The sequence below is a fragment of the Cnephaeus nilssonii genome (genome assembly GCF_951640355.1).
Source record: "Cnephaeus nilssonii genome assembly, chromosome: 20".
NCBI lineage: Eukaryota > Metazoa > Chordata > Mammalia > Chiroptera > Vespertilionidae > Cnephaeus > Cnephaeus nilssonii.
This window is the reverse complement of record NC_137091.1, coordinates 39,046,421-39,063,069: the sequence shown is the minus strand read 5'-3', so window position 1 is coordinate 39,063,069 and position 16,649 is coordinate 39,046,421. Positions and strand designations below refer to the sequence as shown.

At 43.8% G+C, this 16,649-nt stretch overlaps 1 protein-coding gene across 1 annotated transcript; it reads right to left on the bottom strand.

Moving 5' to 3' along the window:
• Window positions 1-1,717: 1,717 nt before the first annotated feature.
• CXCL17 (C-X-C motif chemokine ligand 17) lies at window positions 1,718-15,097 on the bottom strand (the record flags this gene model as incomplete). Its single annotated transcript, XM_079759558.1, has 4 exons — window positions 1,718-1,815; window positions 3,727-3,828; window positions 4,787-4,867; window positions 15,022-15,097. 4 exons carry the CDS (start codon window positions 15,095-15,097, stop codon window positions 1,718-1,720), a joined length of 357 nt encoding a protein of 118 aa, XP_079615684.1.
• Between the last annotated feature and the right edge of the window lie 1,552 nt (window positions 15,098-16,649).

Below are 16,649 nucleotides of genomic sequence, written 5' to 3'. Positions count from 1 at the left end.
TGGTCTAATTAGCATATTACGCTTTTATTATTATAGAGTAGAGGCCCAGTGCATGAAAATTCATGCACTGGAGTGGGGGTCCCTCAGCCCAGCCTGCCCCCTCTCTCACAGTCCGGGAGCCCTCAGGGGCAGGAGGCAACCCGACGATCAGGGGAAGGCAATGCCCCCATCACACCTCTGCTGCTGCCACTGCTGGCAGCGCAAGCCTCAGCCGGCCCTGGTTACCTGAGCCTTGGGTGGCCCTGGGGGCTGGGCAGCTGCCATCTGAGGCTTCCCTGCGCCTCGGGCTGGCCCTGGGCGGCTGGGCAGCCAACGTCCAAGGCTTGCCTGTGCCTTGGGTGTCAGCTGGGTAGCCACCATCCGAGGCTTGCATGTGCCTCGGGCTGGCCCTGTGCAGCTGGGGGGCTGAGGGGACAGGGGGACTCCGGATGCAAGTGCTATGCACCTGCCACTGTGGCAGGGCTGGAGGGACTGGCGTTGCCATCTTGTGGCTGTGGGTGCTGCCATCTTTGAGGGTATGACAGTCAATTAGCATATTCCCTCCTTATTGGCTGTGGGCACCACCATCTTTGTGAGGGTGCGACAATCAATTAGCATATTCCCTCTTTATTAGATAGGATAAGACAGGGGTCCTCAAACTTTTTAAACAGGGGGACAGTTCACTGTCCCTCAGACCGTTGGAGGACCGGACTATAGTTTAAAAAAAACTATGAACAAATTCCTATGCACACTGCACATATCTTATTTTGAAGTAAAAAAACAAAACGGCAAAAACACCCGCATGTGGCCCGCGGGCCGTAGTTTGAGGACGCCTGGGATAAGACCATGTTTGATTCATTGCTATACCTGCTTTCTTTGTCCTATTTAGCTCTTGCCTCAGAAAGGTTTGTTGAAAGAGTAAAAGAATAAAAAATTTGACAGGAAAGACACACACAGAGAGAGAGAGAGAGAGAGAGAGAGAGAGAGAGAGAGAGAGAGAGAGAGGGAGAGAGGGAGAGAGAGAGAGAGGGAGGGAGAGAGGGAGAGAGGAAGAGAGCTATTTGGTCGGAAGAAGTATGTGTAGATGTAGAATCTGGGTTGAGTTTGTAGTGAACAGGGTAAAGTGGGTCATCTGGATTGAATGTGAGTTGCTAGACCCCTTTTGAAAGAAATGATTTTGACCTATTACACTCTTTTCAAAATATATTTTTATTGATTTCAGAGAGGAAGGGAGAGGGAGAGAGAGAAACATCAATGATGACAGAGAATCATTGATCGGCTGCCTCCTGCATGCCCCCCACTGGGGATCTAGCCTGGAACCTGGGCATGTGCCCTGACCCAGATCGAACCATGACCTCCTGGTTTATACATAGGTTGACCCTCAACCACTGAGCCACATCGGCTGGGTTCTATTACATCTAAAAATATTTATTGACTTCTGTTTGCTATTTGCCTGGTTGTATTTAAGGTCAGATGGAACCAGCTAGGGAGCCAGGGTTTTCTGGTTTCTTTCAGCTAATTAAGTTTAAATGAAGCCTGAGTAATGAGAGGGTACAGGAAAAGACTTACAAGAGAAAGCACTAGAGGGAGCAATAATCAAAATAATCTGGGGAAAAATGCTTTTTGAGAACCCTGGAATGATTTAGGGAGTGGGGACAAGGAGAGGGAGTTGAGGTGGGAGAAGAGCATTCTCTTTTGAGTAAGAATGTTTCATTGGGAGAGCGGGCTCTCAGAGCTCCTATAGAGGCAGAGTAAAGCTTGCTAGCTGACAGCGTTTGATAAATTGCTGGCAGGCTCTGGAGTGCTTGTTTGGCTTCCTGTGGTGCCTTTGGTGCCCTAGGGTGAAAATAAAGGGGAGACACTAGTGTTAAAAATTTTTTAAATTTATTTTTTATGAGAGCTTTTAAAATTATAAAAGTAAGACTCATCCAGTGGAAAATAATTAAAATAAAAATATATCCAATAAAAAATGTAAAAGGACAACTCTCCCCCAATTCTACTCCCCATTCCCCAGAACAAAATACTGTTAATATTTTACTATATAGTCTCCCATATCTTTTTGTATGTAAACTATTAAGTTTACTTTAAAAAATAAAAATGAGCCCTAGCCAGTTTGGCTCAGTGGATAGAGCGTCAGGGAGGGGCGCATGTGGGAGGCAACCAATCTATGTGTCTCTCTCACATTGATGTTTCCTTGTCTCTCTGTCTCTCCCCCTTCTTTCCACACTCTCTAAAATTCAATGGAAAAATATCCTTAGGTGAGAATTAACTACAACAACAAAAATAAATAAATGCACAAATCTTTAAAAAACATTAAAAAATATAAAAATCAGATTATACTATACCAGTATATATTGTTTTGCTCTGCACCTTTAACAAATCTTTTATTATTACAAAATATTATACATATACTAGAAGCCCAGTGCACGAATTTGTGCACCAGTGGGGTTGCTCAGCCTGGCCTGCGGGATCAGGTCGAAACCGGCTCTTTGACATCCCCCGAGGGGTCCTGGATTGCGAGAGGGCGCAGGCCAGGTGAAGGGACCCCACTGGTGCATGATCGGGGCCAGAGAGGGATGCAGGAGGTTGGCCAGCTGGGGAGGGACTGAGGGAGGGTTCCAGGGTATGTCCGGCCTGTCTCGCTCAGTCCCAGCCAGACTCCAGCAGCAAGCTAATGTACTGTTAGCGTCTTCCCCCTGGTGGTCAGTGCATATCATAGCGAGCGGTTGAGCGGCCTTAGCATATCAGCATATTACGCTTTGGTTGAACAGACGACCAGATACTTAGCATTTAGGCTTTTATTATATAGGATAGGAGTCCATAAAAACTTATAAGTGCAGTTCAATAAATAGTTATAAAGTAGATGTTGATGAAACTATTATCCTAGGCCTAGAAATAGAATATTGGCATCATCCACCTCCTTTTCTGATCACTATCCTCCCTTTCCCCCTGACTTTCATAGTAAGCATTTACTTTTTAAAAATATTTTTATTTATTTCAGAGAGAAAGGGAGAAAGAGAGATAGAAACATTAATGATGAGAGAGAGTCATTGATTGGCTGCCTCCACATCCTCTCTCCCCGACTGGGGGTCAAGCCAATAACGGAGGTATGTGCCCCGATCCAGAATCAAACTGCGACACTCAACCACTGAGCCACACCGGCCTGGCTACTATTTTCTTTATTGTTTTACTATCTATCTATCTATCTATCTATCTATCTATATTTCTAAATAATTTAGTTTAATTTTGCCTATTTTAAATTATATTTTTAATTGATTTCAGAAAGGAAGGGAGAGGGAGAGAGAGAGAGAAACATCAATGATGAGAATCATTAATTGGCTGCCTCCTACATGCCCCCCTAATGGGGATTGAGCAGGCAACCCGGGCATGTGCCCTGACCAGGAATCTAACTGTGATCTCCTGGTTCATAGGTCAACATTCAACCACTAAGCCACACGGCTTAGGTGACTCTGGTGTCATTTTTAGAGATCAATGATCAGGTCCCCAATCTCCCTCCACTTTGATAAGAAATGGGGTTCGAAAATCTAAGACTTGGTTAAACCTTTATAGTATTAGGAGAATTGTATCCTGCTTTCCTTCCCCACAAGTTGACACAAGTAGAAAGCACTGAGATGTTTATCCTGGTCTTCATTTCACCTCTATTGTCTGTTCTCAGCCCCTGCTTCATTCCTAGTTGATTCCACCAAGTGACTCTGGTTTAAGAAGTTTCATTCTTTTGAAACTTACTGTTTTTCTTTATGTTGCCCTTCAAATGATCACAGGGACACTGCTTCTTTGGAAGCCTGGGCACTGCCATGAGTTTTCTTTTAGGAGCTCTCAGGAACCAATCTGAAATAACAGGGTTGCTGCTAAGATGGGAGGGTTAGCATGTTTAAGAGTAGGGAGTAGGGTAGGGCTTTACTTGCCATCTTTGCTTTTTTTAAACTGCAATGGGGTGGGGAAAAGCGTCAACATGGAACAGTGGAGATATCCAGTTATACTAGTGGCCCTGTGCATGAATTCATGCATAGGTGGGGTCTGGCAGCCCCCCCACCCCATCAGGGCTGATTGGGCCGGACTGTAGGGGGGTGGGGGGAGGGTGGAGGGTGGAGGGGATGTGGGACGTTGGCTGACTGGCCCTGCCCCTGATGGGGGGGTGATCGGGGGCAGGACTGGCCAGGGGGAGGGACCTTGGGCAGTTGGCCAGCTGGTCCTGCACCGCTCCCCCCTCCCCTCAGTCGAGATCTCAGTCGAACTCCTGGCATATTAGGCTTTTATTATATAGGATTTCTGAGCATTTTTTTCCCTGATCTGTGTTGGCAAGAATTTAGTGGCAGGTATGGAGAGGGCAGCAGGATATCATTAGGGAGACTAAAAAATTAGGAATAAGACATAGGTGTCAGCCTTCTCTTCGGTTTTTGGGCTGACACTCTAACTACTGAGCAATCGGCTAGGGCAACATCTTCCAGTAGCTGCTTTACCTGGAGCAAGCCATTTTGCCTGATTTCAGTCTTACCTGTGAGTAAAATAAGGTTGAGGATAAGATCCAGGAAGCTTTTGGAAGGGGGCCCTGGGTTCTTAGGGAAAAAATAAGGGGGAGTTGGCAGGCAGAGATTTAGACCTTGGAGGAGTCCAGCCTTCTTAGGAGACTCCAGAAGAAAACAAGTATTGGTGCTGCATGTGGTGGGCTGGTGGAGAGGGGAATGGGTGAGTCAGCTCAGCTAACTTCTGCATTCGTCGCAGGGACTCAAGGGAGAGGATTGGGGTATCAATGGTGTATCACTGTTGTTGAGACTGAGTTACTGACCTTTGCACTCACATTCTTGGCCACCTTCCTGGAGCCACCTCCCAGAAGCCTGGCGTTTGTCCCTGTGGCCTCTGGCGACCCCTGTTGAAAGTAAACAGGTCACTTCCAGACACTGGAAAGGGAAAGGACCAACAGAAATGGTCCCCCAGCATTGGGCTACCTAGTTTAACTCAGTTCCATTTATTTTCCCTTTTAAACTTAGGGGTCTGGGAGTATTTTAACTCAAGTACTGAAGAGAAGAGTATTTTAAATGGATAAAGAATTGAGGTTGAAAATCCAGTCTAGAGAAAAGTTTAACTGGAGGTAGGTAGAGAAAGAATGGCTTCTGAATGGAAGAGAGGACAGAGATGGGGCTTAATCAAGACCCCTCCCCCCAAAACACACACTATAAAATCCTCATAACTTAAGGAATGAGCAGATTATTCCATAAACCCATCAGGATCTTCACCTGACCTCTGTTTGCGGTATTTGAATCCCTAATCCCAGTCTAACTATAAAAATATTATATTTACCTTTGCTCCCCTGGAACAAAAGCCATTCCTCTTTTGGCCTCTATTCAGGTATGTCTTATCACCTGATGCTTTTTTATTCCCATTTTGTGATAACTAAAATATTTTTATGACAATCAAGGATGATGGTTTATATATAGACTTGAGGTTCTGGAGCTAGAACCAGGCTGAGTTGATGATCATCTGTATAATAGTTTTGGCTATTCCTGTCAGAATTAATTATTAATTCACATGGTTCACCATCATATTTGAGTGTAGCTCTATTTTTGCACAATTATAGTTTTTCGTTTGAAATCTGTTGTGAATTGAATTGTGTCCCTCTCAAAATTCTTGTTGAAACCCTAACCCTCAGTACCTCAGAATGACTGTATTTGGAGATAGGGCCATTAAAAAGGGGATTGAGTTAAAATGAAGTTATTTTGGTGGGCCCTAATCCAATCTGACTGGAGTCCTTATAAGAAGAAGAGATTTGAACACATAAAGAAACACTATGGATGAATGTGTTCAGAGGAATGGCCAAGAAGAGGTCCATTTGCAAGCCTAGGAGAGAGGCTTCATAAGAAACCAAACCAACTCATAGCTTCTAGAACTGTGAGACAGTATTTTGCTACGGCAGCAGCCCTAGCAAACTAAAAATCTTTTTCCCTTCTAGACTCTGAACCAGTAGCTAAGTGGTCATTCAGTTACATGTTCCTGACACATGGTAGGCACTGGTAAGTATTTATTCAATAAGTGAATGGATAAGTTGTACAGAGAGGGCCCTTAGAGACCATCTGGTTCAGTTCAGGTCTCCTGTTTCCCAGACTTGTGCCCTTTCTACCACCAAGATGGAGGGTGTTGCATCATTTCCTCAAGTGCTGGTTTTTAAATGTTTTTATGTGCTGTTAAAAGTAATTTAAACAGGCATAGCCCCTGCCATGTAAACTTTTCTAACATTTTATTCTCTCCTGACTTCTCCTAGTTCCAGGGCAAAGCCCCAAAATATTAGAGCCAGAGGAATCTTGTTTGGATCTCTTCGTTGAAAGTTTTTTTTTTCTTTTCATTGTAAATGTAATATAACTACATTAGAGAAAATTTTGAAAGTACAAATAAAGAAATCGTTATTCTTATCAACTGATAAGAGGAAGAGAGAGGGAAAGACAGAGAAATATTGATGTGAGAGAAGCACATTGGTTGCCTCTTGCATGAGCCCTGGTTGGAGAGGAGCCTGCAACTGAGGAACATGCCTTTGACTAGAATCGAATCTGGGACTTTTGGTCTGCAGGCCAATGCTTTATCCACTGGGCCAAACCAGCTAGAGTGGTTGATTCTTCTATGTGCCTTGACTTGGGATCAAATCTGCAACCTTGGTGCATCAGGATGATGCTCCAAACAACAGAGCTACCCGGCCAGGGCCCCAAATTGCTAATGAAATCATTATCTCTAATTTTTCAGAGAGAGGCCCAGAGAGAGCAAATGAAAAGGCCAAGTTCATAAAGGTAATGGAGACACATCTAGAGCTAAAATTCGGGTCCAAGAGTTGTACTTTCTGCAGCCCTATTTGACCGTAATATCATGGTGTGACTAAATATGAAACTGTATGTTTGCTATAGCATTTATGGACTACCTTTATGATTTTTGCTATAGCTTGTACCACCTCTACTATTGTTTACTTCATACTTTTTCTTTAAATTTAATTTATTTAAAAACAGCCTTATCTATGCAATATTACTTATGAGGTTATGGGTTTGATTACGTGCTTAGGTTTTTTTCTAACATGCATTAAATTAAACAGAACTACTAAAGTAAAAGCCACTTTATACTTAATCCAAAATCAGTTTTGAAAATTACTGACACAGTGGAATAAGCATGGACTTTCTATCCAGTTGGATATGGGGTTAACTGCTTGCTTTGCCACTTAACTATGTAATCTTGGACAAATCACTTAGCTTCTTTGATAGTTGGTTTTCTGATTTGGAAAACGAATAAATGAGATACTGTGAGTGCCCAGTGCTCAAGCAGGAGTTCAGTACATGGTAGTTTGTTTTTGTTTTAAATCCTCACCTGAGGATATTTTTTCATTGATTTCTAGAAAGAGTGGAAAGGAGGGAGGAAGGAGGGGGGAGGGAAGAGAGAGAGAGAGAGAGAGAGAGAGAGAGAGAGATTGGGAGAGAGAGAGATTGGTTGCATCCCTGGTTGCCTCCCTCACATGCCCCTACTGGGTCTGGTGAACCTGCAACCTGCAACCTTGACCAGAATTGGATCGGAGACCCTTCTGTCTGAAGACCGACACTCTAACCACTGAGAAAAACTGGAACTGGCCAGAGCAATAGTTTTTATTGTGGTTGTAATTGCTGACTTCTAGTTAATGCCCAAAGAGAGGGTTTATGCTGGAATATTAGGCTTGTTGCTTTTTGCTCTCTTGTATGTGTAAAGAAGCTATTCCTCTTGTTAGGACTCATGGTAAATCTATCATTATTTTAATTCCCCAGTTCCACCACATATTAGCTTTGTGATTTTGGACAAGTTGCTTAAATCTTCTGTACTTAATTTGTAGAATGGGACTAGTAGTGCATTAGTGTGTATATCGATACACTTATTTCCTAGCTGTATCCACTAGAGAGCCTAGAAGCAATAGCACCTAGAAGCAATGGACAATTCTCCTATGAAAGAAACCAGGGCTCCTTGGAGAAATGGCTGATTCCTGACCTGGGGCAGGTAAATATAAGATAAGCCTGAAACATCTTGTAGTGTCAGAACTGCTAAAAAATGGTATGTTAAAAAGATAGCCCAGCCGGTGTGGTTCAGTGGTTGAGCGATGGTGACCCATGAACCAAGAGTTCACTGGTTTGATTCCCTGTCATGGCACATGCCCTGGTTGCGGGCTCCATCCCCAATAGGGGGCGTGCAGGAAACAGCTGATCTATGATGTTTCTCATCAATGTTTCCATCTTTCCCTCTTCCTTCCTCTCTCCATAAAATCAATAAAAACATATCTTTAATAATAAAAGCATAATATGCTAATTAGACTGGAAGACCTTCCAGATGAAGCTGAGGCTACGAGGGAAGCCTGGGTCCCAGGTGTCAGAGGGAAGCTGGTGACAGTAGCTGGGGGAAGGAAGGCCTACTCTTGCACAAATTTCGTGCATTGGGCCTCTAGTAAAAAACAAAAAGACATATAAACCAATTTATAGGAGCTCTCAATGGCTAGTTTTGGGACAATATGAACAACATGATAAAGAATGATAGTAATGGATTATAATCCATAAATATTCATGAATCTTTACTTATATTAATAAATAATTGAATAAATAAATGGGAGAGAAGGAACAGTTCTTCCTTATAGAATTCCAATTAATAAATGTAGAAGGAATGATGGAAATAGAAAACCACCATTTGACTAATGGCATAGAAATACTTGTAAGCAGGAATCATCAATGGATTTTAAAAATTAATGGGCAAAAGTATGATTAAAAGAAACAAACTATTTACAGAGTTTCAAAGTATCTCTTTACAGGATACAATGGGAAAAATAGTAACTTTACAGTAGAGCAATCTGGCAGACACCACCTTAACCAAGTGTTCTAAGTAAACATCACCAGTAACGAAAGGTATTGATATCGTGGGCCTTCAGATGTGGTGTACTGAGAAGGCACATATCACTTTTGTGGAGTTCTTCCTAAAAATGCATAATATGAACTTAATCACGAGGAAACATCAGACAAACCCAAACTGAGGGAAGTTTTTCAAAATATCGGATTAGTTGTCTTTAAAAGTGTCAAGGTCATGAAAGACAAGGAAAGCTGAAAAAACTCTCTAGATTGGAGGAGACTAAGGAGACATGATAACTTTATTCAGTGTTGGCTCCTGGAGTGGATTCTGGACTAGGAAAAGGACATTAATGGGATGTTTAGAAAATTTTAAATATTTGTACATTAGTTAATAGTATTGTGTCAACATATTATGGTTATGTAAGATGTTATTTGAAAAAAAAAACTGGATGGATATACTCTGATTATTTTTACAAAATTTTTGAAAGTCTGAAAAGTGAAAAGTTAAGAATTTAAAAAATAGGCATATAGGAGTGCTTAACACGTGTCAGCTAATACAAGTAATTTTATAATTAACTAGAGGTCCAGTGCATGAAATTCGGTCCCTCAGCCCAGTCTGCACCTTCTCGCAATCCGAGACCCCTCAGGGGATGTCCGACTGCCGGTGGATCAGGCCTAAACTGGCAGTCAGACATCCCTCTTGCAATTCTGGACTGCTGGCTCCTAACTGCTCACCTGCCTGTCTGCCTGATCACCCCTAACCACTTGCCTGCCTGCCTGATTGTCCCTAACTGCCTCTGCCTCAGCCCTCGCTGCTGTGGCTTCATCCGGAGGATGTCTGGAATGACGTCTGGAAGGTCTTTCATCTATCCAGTCTAATTAACATATTACACTTTTATTATTATAGATAAGTAATTTTATAAGTAATGAGTAAACTGTTATAATAAGTAATTTATTTCCTAACATTCTTTATATTCTCACTTATGTTACCCCCTCCTATGAAAAGCATATTTTGCATGTATGTGGTTATTTTAAGAGATAAAGTAAGAAATTTTATTCTGAGAATTTTTTGGGGCGGGGATGGTGGAGCATCATTTTCTCTAGGCAGCGTTAGCCTGGTCTGGCAATACGATGCTTTGCTGGGAAACAAACCTTGAACCTTGCATCCACTGATCTAATAAGGTTTGTAATAGCGTCACCTGTCAGCACAGTGAGCTTTCCTGATTCATTGCCCTTGTGCTTTAGGAGCTACTTTATAAATTAAACAAACAAACATTTTTATTGATTTTAGAGAGAGAGGAAGGGAGAGGGATAGAGAGATAGAAACATTGATGAGAGAAAGACATTGATTGGCTACCTCCTGCATGCCTCCCCTACTGGGGATCAAGTCCACAACTTGGGCATGTGCCCTGACCAGGAATCTAAACGGGGATCTCTTGGTTCACGGGTTGACACTCAACCACTGAGACACACTGACTGGGCTAGAAATTTTACTCAATACATTTATTCACTTTTTTTCTAGGTACACATTATAGATTATTTAATCTTCACAAAAATTCTATGTGCTAACTGGCATTTTTATTCATTTTAATATAATAAAACTGAAACTCAAAAGAGTGAAGCAACTTGTCCAGGCTTGCAAAGTAAGTGGAAGAGCCAGGATTTGGATCTAGATTCCCCTGGCTTCAAGGATGAAGGTGTAGGTAAGTCTAAACGTGGAGCAGGCTTGAGAACTATTTGTATAGAGCAGTGGTTCTCAACTGGGGAGTGAGTTCACCCTCCATGGGCCATGGCAATATCTAGAGATATTTTCGGCTATCTTAAGGGGTGGGGAGGCTGCTATTGGCATCTAGTGGGTAGAGGTCACAAGGATGCTGCTAAACATCTTACAATGCACAGAAAAGCCCCCTACAACAAAGAATTATCCAGTTCCAAAGGTTAATAGAGTTGCTATCAAACCTCAGGGTAGTGTGTTCAAGGGCACCTGGGAATTTATTCTTTCATTTAGCAAATATTTACTGAGGGATATGGAACAATACACCAGATTGTGTCACCAAGGAGATTACAGTCTAGAAGGGGAGGAGATAAAGGTATGAGAGGCAGACCAACACCTTCAGTGTAAGGTAAAATATGATAAGTGCAAAGAGAGTCAACTGAGGGCTAAGCATGTACACAAGAGGTAGAACTCATGGTAAGGAATGAGTCATGGGAGGAATCAAGGGAGGCTGTGGAGAGGAGGTGGTTTTGAAGTTGGGTGCATGAGCAAAATTGAGCTGGTGGAAAAGCACAAGACATATATATATATATATATATATATATATATATATATATATATACACACACACACATACATACTAGAGGCCCGGTGCACGAAAATTCATGCACTGGAGGGGGGTCCCTTAGCCCGGCCTGCCCCCTCTCACAGTCCGGGAACCCTCAGGGGCAGGAGGCAACCCGACGATCAGGGGAAGGCAATGCCCCCATCATACCTCTGCTGCCGCCACTGTTGGCAGCGCAAACCTCGACTGGCCCTGGTTACCTGAGCCATGGGTGGCCATGGGCGGCTGGGCAGCTGACATCTGAGGCTTGCCTGTGCCTTGGGCCAGCCCTGGGTGGCTGGGGGGCTGAAGGTGGGTCTGGCCCCACCGCACACCTGCCACCCCTCTAGTGGGGCTGAAAGAACTGGGAGACTCCGGTGGAGCTGAGAGGACTGGGTGCTGCCATCTTATGGGTGCCGCCATATTTGTGATGGTGTGATGGTCAGTTTGCATATTCCCTCTTTATTAGAGAGGATACTAGTGGCCCGGTGCACCAATTTATGCACATTGAAAGGAAATTAATTAGAAGAAATATTTTAATATCGCTATTTGCCCTTTCTCTATAATAGAAGCGTCAACCAAATTCACGATCGACAATGACAGATGGAAACACAAGCATGAGATTGGCACCAGTGAGAACTTTATATGTATTGTGCATGTGTGAGTCAACTTAGTCTTTTATATATATATAGAATAAACTTGCTTAATTAGACCTGCTTTCTGATTTAGCTAAACTTTTTCCAGCCCAGTGAAGCACCCCAACTTCTCTTTCAGGTAATTTCAAGGCCCACCATTTCTTACTTCTTTTCATTTGGGTCAAGTTTCTAAATTTTCTAAATCTCCATTTTCCAGCTAATGAAAAGAAAATAGGATTCTACTGAGTCTCCTATCTACCTACTCCAGGACTTCTGTGAGGATCAAATGAGATGAGGCACGGGAAAACGCTTCACAGACATTTGGTTGAAGTGTAAAATGTTTTCTCCTGTGTTCCTGGAACTCCAAGGAGGCTAGTTGCTAGGGAGAGGAAGCCGGGTGTTGCTAAGTGATGTCATTACCCGGCATCCACAGAGACTGTTTCCAGGCTGGGCTGCATTTTGCACTATGGGGTCTTGGCAGTGTCAGCTGTGATTTAGTGGGCTGTCGCTCCAGGGTGATGGTGGGGCCTGTGTCCCACTTGGGGGAAGCCGAGTGTTGCTTTCTGGGTGCCAGGTCCAAGGTGCCATTTTTTTCTGTGTGCGTCATGGCAGCTCCTGCATTGAGTGCCTGCCCCCTGGTGGTCAGTGTGCGTCATAGCGACCGGTCGGAAGGTGGGAGGGACACTTAGCATATTAGCCTTTTATCCTATCTAATAAAAGAGTAATACGTAAATTAACTGTCACTCCGCAACAAAGATAGCAGCGCCCATAGTGGCCGGGGTGGGACACTGGCGGCATCACCCTGGCAACGCAAGCCCAGCATCTGCACCCCGGCAATGTGGAGGGAGAGGAGGGGAGGGGCCCCAGCTGTGTGAAGGAAGGGGAGGGGAGGGACCTCAGGCTGGAGGCTGGGGCGAGGGATGCTGGTGTCATTGCAGGCCGGGCTGAGGGTCCCCCCTTCCCCCCATGCACAAATTTTGTGCACCGGGCCTCTAATATATATATATTGATTTCAGAGAGGAAAGGAGAGGGAAAGAGATAGAAAGATCAATGATGAGAGAGAATCATTGATTGGCTGCCTCCTGCACACCCCCTACTGGGGATTGAGCCCACAACCCCAGGCATGTGCCCTTGACTGGAATCAAACCCAGGACCCTACAGTCCACAGGCTGACACTCTATCCACTCAGCCAAACCAGCTAGGGCCTCACAAGACCTTTTTAGGGAACAGACAAGAGACTAGTTTAGGTGGAGCATAGAGCATTTGGTAGTGAGTGGAGGGGGTGGACTGGAAAGGCAGGTTGTGGCTAGGGCTTTGTAATTATTTTTCCTTTTTTGAATATATTTTTTTATTGATTTCAGAGAGGAAGGGAGAAGGAGAGAGAGTTAGAAACATCAATGATGAGAGAGAATCATTGATTGGCTGCCTTCTGCATGCCCCCTCTTGAGGACTGAGCCTGCAATCCAAGCAGGTGCCCTTGACTGGAATCGAACCCAGGACCCTTCAGTCCTCAGGCTGATGCTCTGTCCACGGAGCAAAACTGGCCAGGGCATGGCTGGAGCTTTGAATCCAGGCTGAGGACTCTAGGTTGAGGACTCTAACCTTGGTGTCTGTCATAGTAATGGAAAAACCTTCTCTTCAGAATGGTGGGCTAAGCCATGGGGCCCAGTAGCCTCCAGAAAGCTCCTCTCTATAAGGAAGAAGAAATTGGGGTGGAGTCGGATTCTTTTATTTTGTTAATCCTCACTGGAGGATATTTTTTCCATTGATTTATTTCTAGAGAAAGTGGAAGGGATGGAGGAGGGGGGAAGAGAGAGAAAGAGAGAGAAACATCGACTGGAGAGAGACACATCGATTCATTGCCTCTTACACCTGCCTCTACCAGGGCTGGGGAACCAGCAACCCAGGTACCTGACCTTGACTAGGAATTGAACCCACGACCCTTTGGTCCATGGGCCAGGCTCCAACCACTGAGCAAAACTGGCCAGGGCTGGAGTTGGACTCTTGATTTTAGGACCAAGTTAAGGCTGAGTATGTAACAAAGCTATTTCACTCAAAGTAGCCCTTGAGGAGATGATACTCTCAAGTAGAAACATCCATGAGGATGAGCTCTCTTCTGCATGGTTGTTCTGCTAAGGGCTGGATTACTAGAACTGTTTAAAAAACCCTAACCAAGACCTAGCCGGTTTGGCTCAGTGGATAGATCATGGGCCTGTGGACTGAAGGGTCTCAGAATCCATTTTGGGCAAGGGCACAAGTTCCAGTTGCAGGTTTGATCCCCAGTAGGGGGCGTTCAGGAGGCAGCCAATCAATGATTCTCTCTCATCATTGATTTTTCTATCTCTCCCTCCCCCTTCCTCTCTGAAATCAATAAAAATATATTTAAAAATAAATAAATAAATAAATAAATAAATAAATAAATAAATAACCCTAATCAAGAGCTGCTTCAAAAGGTGAGCTGTCAGAACAGGGGTTGGTATGGCTAGCTTTTCAAATATAGATACTATCTGGTGGTATGATTTTTCTAGTTTATTACTTTGCCATTAAATCACATTATAATTGTTGGTGGGTTGTCTGGTGCACTATAAAGAATATAAGCAGCCGAAACCGGTTTGGCTCAGTGGATAGAGCGTCGGCCTGCGGACTCAAGGGTCCCAGGTTCGATTCCGGTCAAGGGCATGTACCTTGGTTGCAGGCACATCCCCAGTAGGGGGTGTGCAAGAGGCAGCTGATCGATGTTTCTCTCTCATCAATGTTTCTAACTCTCTATCCCTCTCTCTTCCTCTCTGTAAAAAATCAATAAAAAATATATTTAAAAAAAAAGAAAGAATATAAGCAAGGACTTCCTTATTTTCTATAAATGTACAACTGCCCTCAACACCTTTACACCACTGCCACCAAGATTGGCTGTGGGGAAATTCATTACTTTGCTGGAAGAGGAATTGGGGGAGATGTAAGAGACCAGATCTTTGTTGAGCCAATTTATAAAAATTTTCTTTGCGAGCTACAGTTTTAGACATTTTTATAAATACTATATCATTTGACTCACAATACTCGTTGGATGTAAGTACAGTTTTCTCCCTTTTGTAAATAAGGAAATAGGTATTGAGATAGGCTAACTTACCTCAAATCCTGTAGCTAAAAGGAGCTACATTTTAATGCAGGTTGGTTTCGTTTTTGGTTTTTTTTTGCCACATTCTCCCCCACCCCTTCCCACTTTTATAGAAAATTAATTTTATTTACCTGGATTTGGGTTGCTAGAGACCACGGACATCAGCATTAATGGCAGCAACGAGAGAAAAAAGATGAGAACTTTCATTGTGACTATTGGTGCTGCTGTAAATTGCTTGAAGAGAGTGTGGAAGGTACCCAGATAGAGGCTCCGGACTTCTTGGGATGACTCAGGCCACTGTACTTGGCTTGTCGGTTTGTGCTTTAATCCTTGAGGGCGAGAACAGGTAAGTGACGCTAGCTTTGTTAGGTAACAGGTTGGACCATGTGCTTTACGGGAATCTGGGAGGTAAAACTTGCCAAACAAAAGACATGAAGCATTCTTAAGAACATTAGAAGTAACTGATAACTTGGCAACTATACTTGTTCCCTCCCCTCCTCCCTCCCACCTCCATACCTCTCAATGTGTTATGATTTCTTCCCTAAGTCTTTTTGCTCCTTTGAATTTCCTTATACCTTTCAGAGACTCTACTAGCTTAATATCTGGTAGGAAATGAGGATGCAGGGTTGGCAGAAGAGAGGAGAACATCGACTGTTTCTCCTCTGTGTGTTCCCGCTCCCATCCTTGGCACACAGTATCACAGTAGTGGTGTTGTTGCCTGGGAACTTGTCCTGTCCTCACGCTGTTTACAATTTCCTCCACTTTATATAAGGTGGGAAGCAGACATGACCAAGGAGGAGAGGCTATACTCTCTTGCCAGAAACACTGGAGCAGTGGGTCAGACCAGGCCTCCTTGTTGTTGGTCAGGAAGGTGGCTTAGTTACTCTAGTCTAAAGGAGAGGGAGCTGGGTTGGTGCAAGACCCTCAGGACTTCAGATCCAAGAGGGTTTGAGAAACAGAAACCACAGGAGGGAAGGTGTTTGCCCAGACCGTTGGAGCTCTTGGCTCCACACCTTGTTTGGAAATAAAAGCAAAACAAGGAGGTATTACTACTTGGAGTAAACACTAAGGATTATAGAACATTAGTACTTACTTCTAGTCATTCCAGAGACTTTGGGAAATGTGCTCAAAGAAAGAGGAGAGGCCAGGCTTGAAGGCTGGTTGATAATTATGGGGACCCAGGGGGAAGTTAACAAGGAAGCTTCCAGGCAGGAGTGAGAAAAGGTAGTGTGACTTTATTTCACCTAAGAGGAGGGAAGAGGCAAGGCATGAGTCAAATCCTTTTTGCTTTTTGTTTGATCATCTTTAACCTCTCAATTTTCAGATTATCCCTGCCTACTGACAAGTTGTAGAGTCTTGGCTACTACAAAATTTATAAATTATCTGCAGGGGGCCAGACCTTGTGCTGTCAGGGGAGATTGTCCTCCAGTTAAGGTTAGGGCTTGGCCTGAGCTTGGTCTGATATAAACCGCTGATGTGGTTTCTCTCTGGAAAATTCTAACAATGGTCTCTGTCCTTAGGAGGCTCAAGTCTAACCAGGGAGATGACATTCACTTCATAAAACCTGAGATATAAGTGAAACCAAATTTCAGAAGTGGCAGGAATTCACTGTGGCCTGGGTCAGGTGGAACCGGAGCTGGGTCTCACAGGGTGGGGTAGGATTTGGGTTGATGGAGGGCAGAGGAGGGCAGTGCAGAGAAGGAACATGAAGCTAATTGGATGTAGGTCTTTGAGGGCAGGGGCTGTATATATATTTGTG